The sequence below is a fragment of the Triturus cristatus genome, chromosome 3_1 (genome assembly GCF_964204655.1).
Source record: "Triturus cristatus chromosome 3_1, aTriCri1.1, whole genome shotgun sequence".
NCBI classification, from domain to species: Eukaryota; Metazoa; Chordata; class Amphibia; order Caudata; family Salamandridae; genus Triturus; species Triturus cristatus.
In genome coordinates this window covers 1,161,344,752-1,161,363,214 of record NC_140583.1, presented here as the reverse complement: position 1 = coordinate 1,161,363,214, position 18,463 = coordinate 1,161,344,752, and the positions used below count along the sequence as shown (strand labels likewise).

At 46.2% G+C, this 18,463-nt stretch overlaps 1 protein-coding gene across 7 annotated transcripts in view; it reads right to left on the bottom strand.

Moving 5' to 3' along the window:
* Positions 1-18,463, bottom strand: part of LOC146861709 (zinc finger protein 425-like) — a 281,372-nt gene that overhangs the window by 26,332 nt on the left and 236,577 nt on the right. Inside the window, exon 7 of one of the 7 annotated variants that reach the window (XR_014979015.1) lies at positions 15,485-15,621. The exons of 5 other annotated variants lie outside the window; for them this stretch is intronic. Coding sequence is in view for 1 of the 2 variants with exons in the window: in XM_085646060.1 (XP_085502186.1) it covers positions 8,073-8,125 (53 nt within the window). In the remaining variant the exon portion in view is untranslated. Of the gene's footprint in view, positions 1-7,963; positions 8,126-15,484; positions 15,622-18,463 lie in introns of those variants that run through there. One more of the 7 variants, XM_085646060.1, reaches the window with a different exon arrangement.

Here is an 18,463-nt window from a genome sequence, read left to right as displayed (position 1 = left end):
AGGTGGCAAATTAAACTATGTATGGACATGTCCCATGGTCACGCACTGAAACCACTCGATTTTCCCCACTCAGTACCCCTATATATGTGTGTGTGTGTATATATATATATAACCTACTGGCAGTCGCCAGTAGGTAGATATAGTTAGGACCTATTTTCCATAGGAAATCCGCAACATTCTATTTGAAATAACTTTGGCACCGGTTGACGAATCTTCGCGAAAGTTTCAAAACTTTTGGCCAGCTCCGGTCCGCTCCTATCCTGAAAGTTTCACGGTGATTCGTCAAGCGGGGACCGAGAAAAAAGGGGGGTCCCAAAACGCCTTTTCCCCATGCAATTTCCCATAAGACCTTTAGCTACAGCTACAGCCCGTGCCTTTTGCTTAAATGGTGTAAATCCGTTCAGTAGTTCCTGAGAAAATGACATTTAAAAGTACATATATATCTATGGCCTCGGAGGATCCGCGAACCCTATGCGCACCCAGCGCGCACCCTGCCGTGCACGAGCTGTATTCTAATTGGCTGTCAACACTCCAAATCAGGAAGTGTTGGCAGCCATCTTGTGCAAAAAGGGGGCAGGGTAGAAACACCCTGATCCCCCTAGGCCTGCTCAGGGGGTCCCACAAGGACCCCCAGGGCCAAAAAAAGCATTTTATTTTTAAATCGGCGAGATTCGCGCACCCAGTGAATTTCGGCCGAAAATTTTAAAAAAAGAAGCACGGGCTCCCGCGCTTCTTTGGTAATTGGCCCCCGGGGGGCCAAATCCCGGGGGCAATAGTTATGTAAAGGGGGGCCCCCTGGGGCTTGAAAAAATGGGTTGTGGGGGAGCTCTCAGGCCCCCCCCAGCACCGGGGACCACCGCCCCCCGGGGCAACTTCAAAATCTGGGAGGGGGGCCTTGTATAGGCCCTGGGGACCGCCACCCCCCAGGGCCGGCTCCTGCAGTATCCTGGGGTGCCCACCCTCGGGACACTGTAGTTTGCAATGACAGGGCGGCTCCCGCCCTGTCATTGCAAACTGCTTTGCTTCATTGAAGTGAGAGCAGGGAAATCTGCTCTAGCTTCAATGAAGCAAAGCAGATTGCTTTTCCACATGGGGAGCAGCATGTTAGCTGCTCCCCATGTGGAAAAGCAATGCCCCAGGGGATGGGGTCACCGGGGCCATAAGTGGCCACAGGAGGGGGGCAAGGCAGCCCCCCCTCCAAAATATTTTTTTTTTTAAAAAGGGCCATGCCACGGGGGATGGGGTCCCCGGGGCAAATTATGGCCTTGGGAGGGGGGCCACGCGGCCCCCTTCCCGATTTTTTTTTTAAAACAAATTGGGGGCAGGCCCTGGGGGATGGGGTCCCCAGGGCCAATAAATTAGAAAAAGAAGGGGGGCTACACAGCCCCCCTTCAAATTTTTTTTTTTTTTTTTAAAAGACGGGATAGGGCCGGAGGCCACGCCCCCTCTTTGCACCACTCAGCAAACGCGCCCCCCTGGCGCGTTTGCAGTGGGGGAACTAATTCCCCTTGAATAGTGGGTGTCCCTGGGGGCCAACTAGCCCACCAGGAACCTCCAGTATGCGCCAGGGGGCTGCGTTGCAGAGAGGTGGAATGAGGCCACGCCCCTTTTTTACACCTCTCTGCAACGCAGCTCCGCGGTGCTTACTGGAGGTACCTGGTGGGTTAGTTGGCTGCCAGGGGACCTCAGGATTCAATGGGACTTAATCCCCCAACTTAAAACGCGCCACAGGCGCGTTTGCACAGTGGTGAAGGTAGGGGGCGGGGCCTGAGGTGATATGTGTGCAAACACACCCTGTGGCGCGTTTTAAGTTGCGGAATTCATTCCTCTTCAATCCAGAGATCCCCTAGGGGCCAACTAGCCCACCAGGTACCTCCAGTAAGCGCCACGGAGCTGCATTGCAGAGTGTTGTAAAAAAGGGGCGTGGCCTCTGAACACCTCTCTGCAACGCAGCTCCATGGCGCATACTGGAGGTACCAGGTGGGCTAGTTGGCCCCCAGGGGACCGCAGGATTAAAGAGGAATTAATTCCCCAACTTAAAATGCGCCACAGGGTGTGTTTGCACATGTCACCTCAGGCCCCGCCCCCTTCCTTCACCATTGTACAAATATTCCTCTAAAATCAGCCGAACTACGAATTCTGATTTACTCACCTGTTATCAGGAGAGAACCCAGTGCTGCATCTTTTAGCCCAGCACTGACCCTGAAAAGTAATTCTAAGCGTACTTACCAGTAACTTGTATTTCCTTCCATAGGAATCCATTGTGTGGTTTTCAGCAGAAAAGTTTCTAAGTGTCTGTAGGAGAGTAGGACCGCACTTATGTTGCCCCCACTTTTTTTCTGATGTTAACACTGGTTTCTGGCTATAGTCTGGCTGGGTCCCTGCTAATCAGGGCCCCAGTCTCTCTGTTCTCTCTAAACGACTTGGAGTGCAGATTAGATGCAATAGTGACTGGATACTGTGGTGCCTTATGAGCCCCTAGTATATGGTACCTTAGGTACCAAGGGCATAGGTACTTTACAGGCCAACTAGGGGCTGAAGCATGTATTATGCCACCCCTGGGAAGCAGACTAAATCTGACACCTCAGGCCTGCTACTGCAGCCTGGGTGAGGTAGTGTTAGCACTCCTCACAGAGGTATAGGTTCCTATATCTCACCATACACACACACTATCAGTCAGGCCTAAAGCAGGCCCTATCAATCCTGAGGGCAGGGTGCTTGGTTTACAATGTGAGGGGGTGCCTCTGCCTGAGCAGGGCCCCTCTGCAGCTGGCAGGGTCTATTCCCTGTGGCTGTTTGTGGATGCGGTTAAACCATACACTCATAAGTGCATTATAACCTCCCGGTAAATGGTAACTTTGGAATGACTGCATCAAAACATGTTGTGTTTGGTGTCAAACAACTTGGAATCATACCCCCACCCCAGTAACTGGTGTGGGAGTATGATCCCACGCTTCTAGAGGGGACGACATGTACCCACTGTGGAAACACGGTAGAAATCTGAAAGAGCCCTGGCATCACAAAATGGATGCCACCAGCACAGACACTGGACTGCCTTCCTGCTGCTGACTGAAACTCGCAGTGGAGGAGGCCCAACAATAGGCATCCTGTCACAGGGAGGTGTCACCACCTTCCAGACAGGATTTAGTGTATTGGAGCTGGGTGGGTGCACTCTTAGAGTGCTTTGAAGTCCTGCACTGGGGGAGCAGTAGGCTCCTCTGTGCATATGCCAGCTCAAACCGGTTCAGGGGCTACCAGCCCCTGCTCTGGCGCGAAACTGGTCAAAGGGAAGTGGGTGTAACCACCCACCCCCCTGACCCTCCTAGAGGAGTGGTCATAGAGCTAGTCCCTCCCTTTCTTTTACTATAAGATAGGTAAACCTTGCCATTGCAAATCAGGTATCCTTGGACGACGCTCTACGAGAAGAATCCTGGCCCTTCGACGTTCCACTACCTTTGGAAGATGGAAGAATCTCCCTTGGAGTCAAGGAGTGACTCCCCTGCTTGACAGGCACCAAAAACTTGAATCAACGGTCGCAAACTTTCCCGCTCCCGCCAGAGTCTGAAGTCCCTGCAGCCCCGGAAGTGGATTTCCTGACTTCTCGGCGGCCATTGTGAGTCCCCAGCAGAGCTAAGGCGAGTGGACCCCACGAGTGACGAGGAACAGTAATACCTGGGTACCGTGCACTATTGTCGAGTGCAACCCCTTCACAACGTTCTACGAACTCGTGCATTAGACCACGTGTGGTCCAAGCCTCCAGCAGGATTTCCCTCGAAAATCATAGGCCTACCTCGTCCCGAGTGACTGTGGGCTCCTGTGAAGCGAATCCTCAGGAGGCGTCTTCGCGATCCCTTGCCGGCTGGCTTGTGGGTCCCCCTGAAGACTTCTGTATCGAACCAAATGGCTCCCCTGGTTGCTCCAGGCCTGCCCTGACTTACCCTCGCTGGGTGAGTACCTCAGACCTTGCTGGTCTGCACCGGTGACTTTCTTGGATTTCCACGAGACTTGCTGTTGCCAAGGCTTGTTGGCTCCAATCCGGTTGCCGACCCCTCAGTAAGCTGCAGACGTCGTGGGACACTCCGAATCCAGCTGCTGGTCATCATCGATGCCTCCTGGACCTCGTGGGCGAAGAGTCAAAACACCCTTGATCACCTAAAATCACACGACTTCCGTGGGCATCCATCTTCCTGGCCCCGGGTCACTGGCAAGTGACTGTGAACACTGTCCCTTCTGCTTTCAGGTCATCTTCATCTTGAATCCAGCCTTGGATTCCACCGGACACTTCTCCAGTCTTCGCAAGTAGCAAATCTTCTTTGGCTTCCATAGAAAACAGTGACGCGACCCGACACCAAAAGACACCTATGCACCCGGCTACCCTGGGTGAGGTAACTTGTGCACTCCGGTGCCCTAGTGTGTGTTGGCCCTCAAATTACTTACCTTGTAAGTGGCTTTCTTGTAGACTTCCTCGAAGTACCCTAAAACTTTAAAAATCCAACCGCTACTTGCTCCATTGAAATCAATAGGGAACCCGCGGCTGTGTTCTCACACTGCACGCGTCTCCCGTGGGTCTTTTACTTACCTGTCTTGGGTGGATTAGTGAAGCCCCAGCGATTCTACAGGCCCTAGGCCTTGTCCCCTTGCAAGTCGACTTTCCTAAACCTCTTTTTTTAGTATACGGTCTGGTACGCCCCCAGGGCCCCAGCCATATATGTGCTTAACTTATTGTGAAACGTTGATATTTGAATGTGTTCCTGACTTCTAATCTCATTAAGAGATTAGTAGAGTGTGTCTAGAAATAAATACATATATATTTGATATGTATACCTGTGTGGTGTCCTTTCATTTGGTAATTCAAGAGATTATAAGGTAAAACAAGCTGCTTTACAATCCTCTGAGACTTAGCCTGAAGGCTGCTCTCCACAGCTACCACTAGGATAGCTTTCTTTAAAAGGTTGTCTTAAACCTATCTACCATAAGAGTCGAATTGGACTGGTGCAAAGTGGCCACAAAAACTAGTGACCAACATATGCCAGGCAAACTTCTCACAGTGTCCATTTTGGAAACGTACAAATAATCCTCTAAAATCAGCCGAACTACGAATTCCGATTTACTCACCTGTTATCAGGAGAGAACCCAGGGCTGCATTTTTTAGCCCAGCACTGACCCTGAAAAGTAATTCTAAGCGTACTTACCAGTAACTTGTATTTCCTTCCATAGAAATCCATTGTGTGGTTTTCAGCAGAAAAGTTTCGAAGTGTCTATTTTCACAAACTAAAAATATTCCTAAAAAATCGTCTGTATGACTTAAACACATTCTTTCAACTGTTTACAGGAGATTCACCAGTGCTGGATCCAGGAACCACCACTGAGTAAGAAAAAGTAACGATGAAACTACTTACCTGCTAAGTGAATTTTCTGCCATAGGATAACATTGGTGATTCTATGTGAAAATACTTCCAAGTGTCAACTTTTAAAATACAATAATATTCCTTAAAAATCACTACTGTAACCAAAACGCTTTTACTCAACTGTTTACAGGAGATGTCCAAGGACTGAATCTAGGATCCAGTCCTGTGGTTAGAAAAGTAATCCATAAAGTAACTAATTGCATTTGACTAGAAATTCACATTGAGCTCAATGTTGCATTGTGTTTGAAATTGTGTTGCCCATTGCAACAACTGTAACTACTGTACTTAAAAGTCTATTGCATATTTGCAAAGTATTTCAACTAAAGTAATTCATTCTGAGAAAGTATATTTTGTATTGTAATGTATAATAATGTAATTAAAAAAAAATATCTAAAAATAAATAGTTTAAAAAATGTAGTAAATCAGTATCAAAAAAATCAGTAGAACAATTAATACATTCAAAATTGTCATTTACAAAACCTTTGAAATTCACTGAAAAAAACATAGGTTTCAGGCCTGATATAGTTAGGAATTAGCATTTAGCTGGGTGCGCGTATCCTGCCGGATCCTGACGATAAAAAAAACCCGCTTCCTTGGCAATTAGCCCCCGGGGGGGGGGGGGGGGGGAAACCACCCCTGGTGCTTTTTTCAATTATGTGTGGGTGGCTCTCAGGCCTCCCCAAGCCCGGGGACCGCCACCCCCGGGGCTTCGGAAAGTAATGGGTGGGGGGGCTCAAAGGCCCCCCAAGCCCCGGGGACTGCCACCCCCGGAGCTTCAAGAAAAGATTGGCGGGGGGCTCACGGCCCCCCACACGCTCCTCTAAATATTTAAATGTCGGAGTCCGTGACGGACCCCCCAGCCCCGGGGACCACCACCCCAATGGGGCTTTGTAGATTGTGGGAGGGGCGCCGCGTGGCCCCCCTCCTGGAGCCTAGTCATGGCCCTGGGGACCGCCACCCCCCCAGGGCCAGCTCCTGCAGTGTCCCGGAGTGCCCACCCCCGGGACACTGTAGTTTGCTATGGCCGGGCGGGAGCCTCGCGGCTCCCGCCCTGCCATAGCAAACTTGGTTTGGATTTTGAAAGAGAGAGCAGGGAAACCTGCTCTCTCTTTCAAAATTCAAACCAAATTGCTTTTCTATACGGTGAGCTGCATGTTAGCAGCACCCAATGTGGAAACGCAATGCCGGCTCCCGAGGGATGGGGTCCCCGGTGCTATTAGTGGCCCGGGAGGGGGGCCACGTGGCCCCTCTCCCCAAAAATTCAATTTTTTTTTTTTCTTAAATAGAAAGGCCGGCCCCGGGGCATGGGGTCCCCAGGGCCATAAGTGGCCAGAGGAGGGGGGCAACGCAGCTCCGCTCCCCAAAAATTTAATAAATAAAAAAGGCCATGCCCCGAGGGATGGGGTCCCCGGGGCCAATTAATGCCTCGGGAGGGGGACCACGCGGCCCCCTTCCGAATTTTTCCATTTAAACAAATAAATAAATTAAGGGGGCAGGCCCTGGTGGATGGGGTCCCCAGGGCCAAAAAATAAGAAAAAGAAGGGGGGCTACAAAGCCCCCCTTCGTAAAAAAAACCCCCAAAAAAGACTCTTAAACAATCACTTATAGAAACACATAATTATTTATCCAGGAACTCTTCCAATCTCTCCCTCTCACATATACTCACTTATATACACCAATACTCACACATACTAGTTTAAAACATATGTAGTTACTCATAAAGACACTATTGAGACAGTCATTCACTCACTAACACACCCATACACACACTCATCCACCCATACAGTTCTGCACACATGCTGTCTTCAATACATACAAACAGTGAGTCACTCATTCATGCATCTATGCGCTAAGTAACACCCCCCACCGAACCATACAGACACTCAGACATTCATACTGATACTCAAAAAACCAACTATTAACCCATATAGACACTCATGTAGCTACTCACCAACCCATGCAGTCACTTATACACAAAGTGAGAGACTGATACAGATATTTACATATTTAAACATTACTCGCTAACCCATGTATTCACTAAGATACACTTAATCAGTCAGTTATACAAACAATTTTACCAAAAAAAACATCCATTTAGACACTTATTTACCCATTTATTCTTCCATCGACCTTGAGATATACATATATAAAAAATATAAAATTTTCAGAAAGACACACATTCACTGGATGATGTCATCAGTGATGCCATCAGTGATGTCACTGACCATGTCATGAGTGATGTAATATGTGATGTCATCAGCAGTGCATTGGGCAAATCGGGCGCGCAAGTTATAGTTAGCTGAACTAACTATAACGGTGGAATGTCAATGGTTTTGTACAAGTGAAATGTCCAGCTAACATCCCTGAAACCTATGTTTTTTTCTGTGAATTTCTAAGGTTTTTTAAATGCTAATTCCTAACTTTAACATGCCTGAAACCTATGGTTTTTTAAGTGAATATATATATATATTGGTTTCAAGCATTCACAAACTTCCAGCGTATAGCGAGAATGTACGCACAAACTCCTCTTCGTCGGTGAATAAAGTTATTTTATTGTATTTTTAACTCCCTTCTGTCTGCCATGACGCGTTTCGGACGAAAAACGGCCTTGATCACATGAGGCTGACTTTGCGAGAAGCGATTTTCAAAGTGATAGCACCCATATCACATGATGGATAGACAGTGAAGATATACTATAATATACACTTTTTGTTCTCCTGCAAAAAAGAAGAAAGACCATATTCCATGTGTAACAGTAATATGAAGCATCGTAATACACTTGATGACAATGTTGTAAATCAAATGTTTAACACACATCCTATAAAAATATATAAACATGATATAGTTAAAGACTGAATGCTAACTGTTTAATAAATTTGGGAAGCCCTCTGTATGTTTCAATAGGCAGCGCATAATGAAAGAGCGGGCCAACTTGATATTTACTGCATGAATGCAAAGTTACTTATACAAAAAGGCCACCGATCTAAGTGCATATATATATATCCTCCTTTTTGGCTCAGATATCGCTGGACCCCTGGCGCATCCGACACCAGTGCATACTTCTCGGCAGAGCCATGCCATAAATTATTCACACACAATCCTTTTCAGGGGAAAGATGAAGTCGCACTCACAGACGGTGATTTTCCAAGCTTTTATTTTCAAAATTCCTCCAGGTTGAAATACCAACCGTTCTCTGTGAGAACGAAACGCGTCGGTTGGCATTCAACCTGGAGGAATTTTGAAAATAAAAGCTTGGAAAATCACCGTCTGTGAGTGCGACTTAATCTTTCCCCTGAAAAGGATTGTGTGTGAAAATATATATATATATATATATATATATATTCACTGAAAAAACCATAGGTTTCACACATGTTATAGTTAGCGGAAATTTTACTGATAAAAAACCAGTGAAATTGCCCCGTTATAGTTAGTGCTGGCAACTATAACTCACGCGACCGCAATCCTCTGCTGATGCTAATACTGTATTTAGACACTTATTTGCCCATGTCTTCTTCCATACATTTTTAGCTATACATATATTACAAATATTTTTTTTTCATAAAGACACATATGTCATCAGCAGAAGATTGCGGTCGCGTGAGTTATAGTTGCCAGCACTAACTATAACGGGGCAATTTCACTGGTTTTTTATCAGTAAAATTTCCGCTAACTATAACATGTGTGAAACCTATGGTTTTTTCAGTGAATTTGCAAGGTTTTTTAAATGCTAATTCCTAACTATAACGTGTGTGAAACCTATGGTTTTTTCAGTGAATTTGTACGGTTTTTTAAATGCTAAGTTACTTTACGCCATTCGAGGCGTGCGCGCCCACTTAACGCAGTTCGTTCCGTGCACGGTTTTTATCAACTTTAATAAGCCCTGTACATTTGGTGGCCTTCGGCCACCAAAAGCACAGGGGGTGGGGTCAATGTGGATAGTGTTTTTTTTATTTCGATTTTATAATTTCATGTTGCCAAAATTTAGTTTTTTTTACCTATTAATAAGCCCTGTACATTTGGTGGCCTACGGCCATCAAAAGCACAGGGGGTGGGGTAAGTGTGGATAGTGTTTTTTTTTTTTTTTTACCGTACGCTTACGGTAAGCGTACGGTAAGCGTACTCGGCGAAATTGCCGAAAAAAAAATAAAACCGTTTTTGCTCTTGGGGGATGTTTGGGGACTCCCTCAACATGACTATGTGGGAGGGAGTTGTCAAAACAGCCCCGTAACATGTTTTTGGCCATCTTGTTTGATAAACAACACTCAGTGCGAGAGACAAAATGGCGGCCGCCGCTTCCTGGTTTCGGCCGATTCGAATGTTTACTAAGATCTAAGAGCCAATCAGAATCGCGCTCGCGCACGCCACCGTACGCTTACGGTAAGCGTACGGTAAGCGTACCGTAAGCGGGCTCAGATATATATATTGATTTAAAGGCTATTTTCTCAGAATCTACTGAACAGATTTACACCAAACCTACAAAAGGCACTTCCTTGACCTAGGGACTACCTCTCTGCCAAATTTCTAGTAATTCTGTTCAGCCGTTCGGGCTGTAGCTCGTTCTAAAGGTCCTATGGAAAAATGCATGGGAAAAACGCGTTTTGGGACCCCCCTTTTATCTCAGCCCCCGCTTGACGAATCCCCCCGAGACTTTCAGGGTAGGAGCGGAGCGTAGCGCCCCACCTATTTTGAGAAATTCGCGAGGATTCATCGACCGGCGCCAAAGTTATTCAAAATAGAATGTTGAGGTTTTCCTATGGAAAAGGGGTCCTAACTATAACTACCTACTGGCGACCGCCAGTAGGTAATATATATATACACACATATATGAAAACCCAGAGGATTGGTATTACCAGACAGAACGAACATTGTGAGTCAATCCTATAACATTGGATGATATAGAATAGATGTTTAATAGAAATTAGAGAAGGGGGATAAGATGAAGGAGAAAAAACATAGGGAGTATAAAAACAAAGTACTAATACAACAGACACAACAATAGCGGAATATAGTGGAAGACGGAGGGGGCTTAGATGAGGACCAGTTCAGCCTCTCCCGACTAGGAAACATTTCCTCCAGGTACACGCCATTACTGTGGCAGCCCTGATCATTGGGTGTGAAAATGTCCACACCCCCCAAACACAGAGAAGGAGGAGTAGCAGTAGAGGCAGAGGTAGATCCCAACCATCGTTTTCCTTTCATATGCAACCAGGGGAAAATTACTCAAGATAGAATAATAATTAATGCGCCAACCACAAGCCCAAATGACCGCGGTGACGATGCGCAAAATAGCACGCTATAATTACTATGGGGAATATGATGACTAGGGAGGCCTGCGAGGGTTGGTGAATACAAGTGTGTTGTCCCTAGATTTAAGCGGCCCATATGTGATGGGGATAGTAGAGAACACCCCTGTTACATTTCTACTACAACCATTCACTAACTTAACAGATCATGCCACAGGTTCAAGTCTCCAAGAAAGTAAATATGTCTGTGGGGTTTACTAATGTGCGCCAGTCCCATCTCCCAACCCTTGCGCTATTCAACTGGTCCAATAACAGACAAACATGCAGCAGGTGCGTGCTTTTTTGGGCATGGGCGGTCGATATTGGATACCTAATTTCTTAATAATTGCAAAACCTTTGTTAAGATTGATGAGAATAGACAACCAGGAGCCCCTCCCTTGTAATGAGGAGCATGCTAATTTCGAGACTCTGAAGGACATATTGTGTAGTGCACCAACTTTGGGTTTGCCGGACTACATGAAAGACTTTTTCTTGTTTATACATGAAAAAAAGGGCTGTACGTTGTCCGTCCTCACCCAACAGTAGGGTGACCATAAGCACCAATGTTACTATTTTTCTGCAACACTAGACATATTGTTCAGAACTTCCCCCACGTCTTAGGGCGGATGCAGAAGCTGCAGTCTCCCTTCAACAAGCAGAAACTTTGGTTATGGGACATACTGTACAACTCTATGTACCTCATTCTGTGGATTTATTGTTGAATAGGACAAAGACGCAACATCATGCGTGACTGACTCATTAAGAATTGTGTCTTTTTAGCACACATGTAACTTTCCACCAATATAAGACTGTTAACCCTGCTACCTTATTGCCTTTAGTGTACAATGTTACGTGTGATGGAACAGATAAGGTGAATGACCACGTGTTAGAGACAGAAGAGCAAGCAAAATGGCGGATCTCCTGTCAGATGTGCCTTTGGCAGATAGGGATGGAAACCTCTGGGTAGATGGGTCCTGTTTTAAATTGCCAAATGGCACTACTATGGCAGCATATGCTATCACCATGATCAATACCGTAGTCAAGACATACAAAATAACCTAGAACTCTACACACACAGGGGACCTGATAGCACTAGCCAGAGCCTGTTAACTGGCCGTGAGGAAAAGGGCGAACAGTTATACAGATATTCAATATGCATTTGGTATCTCCCACAATTTTGGTAGATTATGGGCTGAGAGAGGGTTTATTACTCTACAAGACGCTAAAATACAGCTAGGGGTGTTGATAATGCCATTACTGAACGCACTGTGCTTACCTGCCAAAATGTTGGAGATAAAATGTAGCTTGTATGTCACTCATCCATGCATTTACTGAGACACCTAATCACTCACTTATACAGTCAGTCCCACAACCACTGAATCATCCGTACAGCCACTCATACACACACTGATTCACCAATACACATTGGTATATATATTTAACACTCAATCTTTCTAAAAACACTTAATGTCACTGGATGATGTCATCCGTGATATCATTTGAGATGTCATCAGTGATTTCACTGACCTTGTCATGAGTGATGAATATGTGAGGTCATAATCAGTGCATTGCGGGGGAGCGAGTTATAGTTAGCTCAGCTAACTATAACTGCTGAATTTCTCTGGTTTTGTACGAGTGAAATTTCAGCCTAACTATAAGGTCTCTGTAACCTCTGTTTTTTTTCAGTGAATTACTAAGGTTTTTTAAATAATATTTCCTAACTATAACGGCCCTGTACCCTTTGCTTTTTTCAGTGATTTTTGTAGCCATTTTTAGTTTTATTTCCTAACTGTAACCTGTAAACTTTAACAGTGAATGTATAGCTCGTGACTGGGTGTGTGAGTGGCTGTATGGGTCTGTGAGTGAGTGTGTACCTGAGACGCCCTCATTTGGAAATAATACAGATAACCCGGGTCACATGACGGACCCTTAGGAGCCCACTCGCAAGGGTTCTCACTTTGAGGTTGTTTTCTCCCTGGGTCGAACTGTAGTTATAGAGCTGCATTTTATAGGTTGATGTACAATGTTGGAAATAGATGTACACTATCATGTAATATGTTTGGATTAATTAATGTATTGATAAATGTCTAGGCGCTGTGCACTTTTATGGTTCATTGAACCAAAATAAAGTTAATATTGATCGAGTGTGTAATGTTTGGGTAATTACGGAAGTGCATGAGTAGCGCCTTGGTGATTGTATGATTGCATAAGCAGTGCCTGTATGATTCTAGGAGTGCAACAGACAGCAAATACCGCATGTTTTTGAGAAAGTGTAAAACACATTTATAGACATACTTTATCAAAAGTTTCAGTCTAGCTGTTTAGTAAGATGTTAATTTATCCCCTTTGTATTCATTTGTCGAAATAACTACATCAAAAACAAATTTTTCTTGTTCATGGTGACACCGGAGGTCGTGATGACGTCGGTAGTCACATATACAAATGACAAAGTGTAAAACGCATATATAGACATATTTTACATAAAGTTTGAGTCTAGCTGTTTAATAACATATTGGTTTAACTTTATTTTAACAAGGAATTTGGTTAAAACCATTGTGGATTGCCGAGCTCCTCACCTCATGATTGTGCACTGTGGTGGAAATGACCTAGGCACATTAAGTGGGGTAGGGCTAGAAATATTAATGAAGAATACCTTTGCAGAACTGATGTCACTTTTCCCTCACACTGTCTTGGAGTACTCTAATATATGCCAAAGACAGAAATGGAAGTGGTCAAATCAGTTCTGTCCACAGACTGACAAAGCCAGGAAACATGCTGATAAACCTGTTTCTGCATTCCTCAGAGACCATCGCAAGGGCTGTATCTATAACAAAAATCTGTGTTTTGACGTGCATAGAATTTATAGAAATGATGGTGTGCACTTTAGAGATGAAGGCAACAGGGTGTTTTTAAGTAACGTTAAACTCTGCACCCGGTCTTATGTATAGCAGCCATATACACACAGTCAACACAACGGCTCATGTCGGAGCCACCCTAGCCCCTGAAATATTGTTAATTTTGTTTAAAAAGATTTTTTAAAAATTTTTTGGGGATCTTCGTGACAACGTCATGATCCCCATGAATACGTCGTGAAAACGGAAAACAAAAGCAGAGATTCAATGACCACCAACACATTCAAAAATCATATGTAAAAAAATCCATTCTGAACATCTCCCTACATATATTACTACAGACATACTTCTTTCAAAGCCTGTTTAAACTCATATTTTTGTATTAAGTTTCGTTACAAACCAACTATCAGACTTAATTTCTTTTTTAGCTGTTATTGAGGACGTTGCGCCTTTTCCATAAAGTGAAAACGCATATATGCACACACATTACAGTATTTTACACACTAGAGGTTTATCACTGTACACTTCAAAGTCATGTTTTTCAAGTGTATTTCTAGAACAACCATCTCCACAACCTATTCTCTGTTTTCACATTGAGGACAGAAATTGCGAGGACGTTGGTCATCGCGATCCCCACGGTTCCGTCATGAAAGCAGAAAGCAAAAGTAGGGATTCAATAGCCATCAACACATTTAAAAATTATAACTATATAATTAATTCTAACCATCACAGTAGATAACTCACTATATAAATAACTCTATAAAAACATTTATCAATATCTCTATGACAATGCATATTAATAACTCATTGATTTTTTAAAAATATTTTCACCAATATTTGTGACGACGCTGATAGTCTCGATGTCCCCACAATGGTACACTGGGCCGTGCTGGAGCTCTCGTCATCATTGCGAATATCGCGCGCAATGAAAAAAATCTATTATGGACACATAACTTGCGTCACTAACACCTCCATTTCTCAACCATGGGGTCAGAGTATCTCCACACTGACCCTTTATGTGGGCTTTCACACAGATTTTCAGCCCCAGGAACCGTTCCCGAAGATAAAATGGCAGGCACAACTTTCTATTCAGGTTGCGTCAAGCCAATCAGAGCATTCCAGTTGGCGCGTGCATTCGCGATTCAACACAAAACCGTAGCGAAATATCCACAGCCAGAGATATCACCATAATTTTAAACTTAAATTTCTCAAAAACTACTTAACAGATTTACACCAAATAAGAAAAAGGCACTTCCTTTAACCGACATCCACCTCCCTGCGACATTTTGTGTAAATCCGTTCAGCAGTTCAGGCTGTAGAGGTCTCTTAAGGTTCCTATGGAAATTAACATTACAAACGCAACCTTCTTTCGCACCCACAATTCTTGGTCCCCACTGCACGATTCACCACCAAACTTTGTATAACAATAATACCCACAGTGACACTTTTTTGGCAAATGCTAATAACTCATCTTCAGCTCATACAGAATGCAGGAGACCACTGTTAAGAGTAATCTTTAAAAACGTTTAACCATATTTCTACCACCATTAGGCTGCCACATTAGTCGCCTCTACACAATCAAATTCTTTTCATAGCAAAGATAATTGCATATAGAGCTGTCTGTCAAGGCATACCAGATTTCATGGCAAAGAAATCTAAGTAGTACAAACCGACAGGATCTCCAAATTAAGAGCACCAGTTTCTTTTGTCTGTTCTCAAATCTCATACGTGCACCTATAGGGACAGATTCTTTTGTCACTGTCTAGCTAATAATCCCAGTTTACCACTAATTAGCAGGTCATGAACTGTCTATTTCCGTGCCAAGAAGTGATAAGCAAACAATCTCAACATTAACAAAACATTAACATAATTAGAGCGTCCCATTCACAAATCAATCACCATCAAAGTAGAATATGAGCAGCAGAAGGAAAATGTTACTTACCCTGTAACCATTGGTTTGTGTTGTAGATTTACATGCTCTGCACATTCCTGCAATCTAGTGTTGGATGCAGAGGTTTACAAGAAGTTTTTGTTCTACAAACTTTTGGTCACAAAACGTCCTGTGAGCCCTTCCATAGCCTACAATACACAAGGACAAAAACTCCACCTCAGATAATTTTTTCCCCAGCGAATGAGTCATGTTGGTACAATGTAGTCAAGAGGTACAGAATAAATGTACAGTGTATTGAGAATGGACAAGTAAAACGAAATATCTTGGATCACTGATACCTTCCGCACAAGTGTGATGCTGCATGTAAATGTACAGCACTACAAGCTACGCAAAGATAGTTACAAGGTCACCTTAATAGTTCATAGCATGTGTGGCATGCTCAGCATAAACAGTAAAGAAGTGCCTCCAGTAAGCACTGGTAGCAAGCAGATGATGCAGACATTTGGAACAAAGTACTTACTATTATTTAGCTAACTAAAGACTCCTGATGGGCCGGGATATCCTCAAAGTAGTGTTCGGCGAAGGTGTGTGGAGGTGACCACGCAGAAGGTTTATAAATGCTCGCAACTGTAATGTTTTTCAAGTATGACACAGTAGATGCCTTCTTCTGCGTGGAAGGCACTCTAAGTAATCAACACTTTGTTTTTAACCATTCATCTTGCAATCCCACCCTTGGGAAAGTAATTTCCTATGTGTGGTCTTATAAAGGCAGCAAAGAGTTGTTTTGCTTTGCGGGTGGTTTAGTTCACTCAATAGAGTATATTAGTGCACTCCTGACATCAAGGGTATGTAATGGCCTTTCTACTGTAGTTCATGGGTGTAGGAAGAGAACAGGCAACTCAACTGTTTGGTTTACGTGAAAAGGTGAAATCTTCAAATTTGTTCTAAAAAATACTTCATGGGGGGGCGTGGCCAAGATGGCTACCTGAGCAGACGCAGGACTCCGAGGCTCCCCGCCGTGGGCTCCCTTATCCAGACAAAATACTTTCGCAATCCCTCCATTGTGCCACCGCAACCAGCGGGTTGCCGAACGAGGCGGCGGAGGCACCCCAGAGTGGGAGCACCGGCAAGGAGAGCCCACGGACAACGGCATCTACAGCCCGGTAGTCCGCTGGCGCCCAGGCGGCGACTCCAGTAGAGCGGTGATCCGGGGGAGGTAGACTGGACCCCTCGATGGCGGGAGCACTGCAGGCGTAGACGGCGGCAACCGGAGGAGGCACACAGGGAGAAGGGCGTGAGTACCAGCGGTGAAGGCGGCAGCCCCGCAGTAGTCAGAGTGGCGTACCGGGAGACAGCAAACCTCGCCTGGGCAGTGGCGGGCATTCGAGGGCGCGGCTTGCGAGCCTGGGTTGGTGCGCCTCCTCAAGCCACGGCAAGCAGTGGGACGGACCGCGGCAAGCAGTGGGACGGACACCGCGTTGGGGGCCTCCATCCGCATGGCATAGATGGAGAGGTGGTCGGTGGCAGGGGGCCCGCTAGCTTAGGCACCACTACTGCATCAGCCCCGGATCTCAGGCCTTGTGGGCTGAAAACAACTTGGCCGCAATCCGCGGTGAGTGAGCCTCTGCGGACCGTGCAGCGGTTCCGATGTGACCCTGAGCGGCGCAGAGGGAGATGGCCAGCCCCACCTGGGCAAAGGCGAAAACCGGGGGCACGGCCTACAGGCCTAGTGTGGAGCGCATTCCCCTCTGAGGCCAGGCGCCGGGACACGGCAGAGCCGAGGGCCCACCCACACAGCGCTGTAGGCGAGGCAGGCGGCTCCGGGGGGACACGCTGCCACTGACCACCACACAATACCCAAGGCCCCTGCATCCAGGCCATGTGGGCTGCGCACAGCACAGCCGCGCACTACCGCGAGTCCTGCATGGGTGCGTGGACATGGCAGGGGGGCCAGCAAGTCCAGTAGCGGCATTGTGGGGCTTGGGGGAACACCAGAGACCAGCAGGCACACGCGAGCCAAGGCCTAGGCACCAGGCCCGGCAGCGCCAGGAAAGGCGCCAGGACTGAGTAGGGAGAGGGCAGCGAAGCCCACACAAGCACATACGCCCCTCATCACCAGAGGCAGCGGCGGATCCAAGGGTAGCCCGGACCACTAACAAGTGCCACCGGTGTAGGCACATGCATCGGCTGGGGGTGGCCACCACCCGGGCAGCGTGAGCCACTATAGACTGAGTGACAGCCACTGAAAGAAGGGACACAGCTGGCACACGGGGCTGGACCTTGGCGGCATAGGGAGAGTCAGGCCCCGAGAAATGCCGATGGGGGATCTCCGTGGTCTGGAGGCAAGGCCTGCTGTGACCACCAGGCAGGCACAAACGAGGATAGGGGCACAACCAGCGTTCCACGCGCTCCCCTGAGGCATACTCCGCACCGGGACATGAGCTATAACAGAGGGAGACCTCAGAGAACCCCGGAAGCAGCGACACACCCAACAAAGACTATCAGGGAGGAAGTCTCTCACAGAAACACTTTGCTGTGGATCAAATAGAAGCGTCCCCATACAACGCATGTGCTGCTCAGGGCAGTGGCTCGCTGTCAGGAGTTGGAGGTCCCCACTATGTCCACCGTGAGGAAGAAAGGGGAAAGATCGGTGAAAGACATGCTCACTAAAGGCTCCACGTCGGGCGAAAAAGGAGGTCGGGACTCCCCTGCTCCTGCGTCACAAGCAGATCGAGAAGACGGAGAGGTGCCAATCACCCGGACATTTCTCGAAACTCTCTTTAAAACCCTAAGGGAGGATTTTCAAACGCTCAAGCATGAAGTGGCGGGAGAGGTGAAGGAGATACGCCTCGATGTCGATGAACTGGGGGAGCGGGGAGCCGCCATAGAAGACAATGAACACACCAAAAGTGAGGAGATAGAACAACTACAGCAGGAACTCATACGCCTAAAAGACCTACAGGTGGACCTGCAAGCCCACGCAGAAGACCTCGAAAATCGGTCAAGGCGAAACAACATCTGCATTCGGGG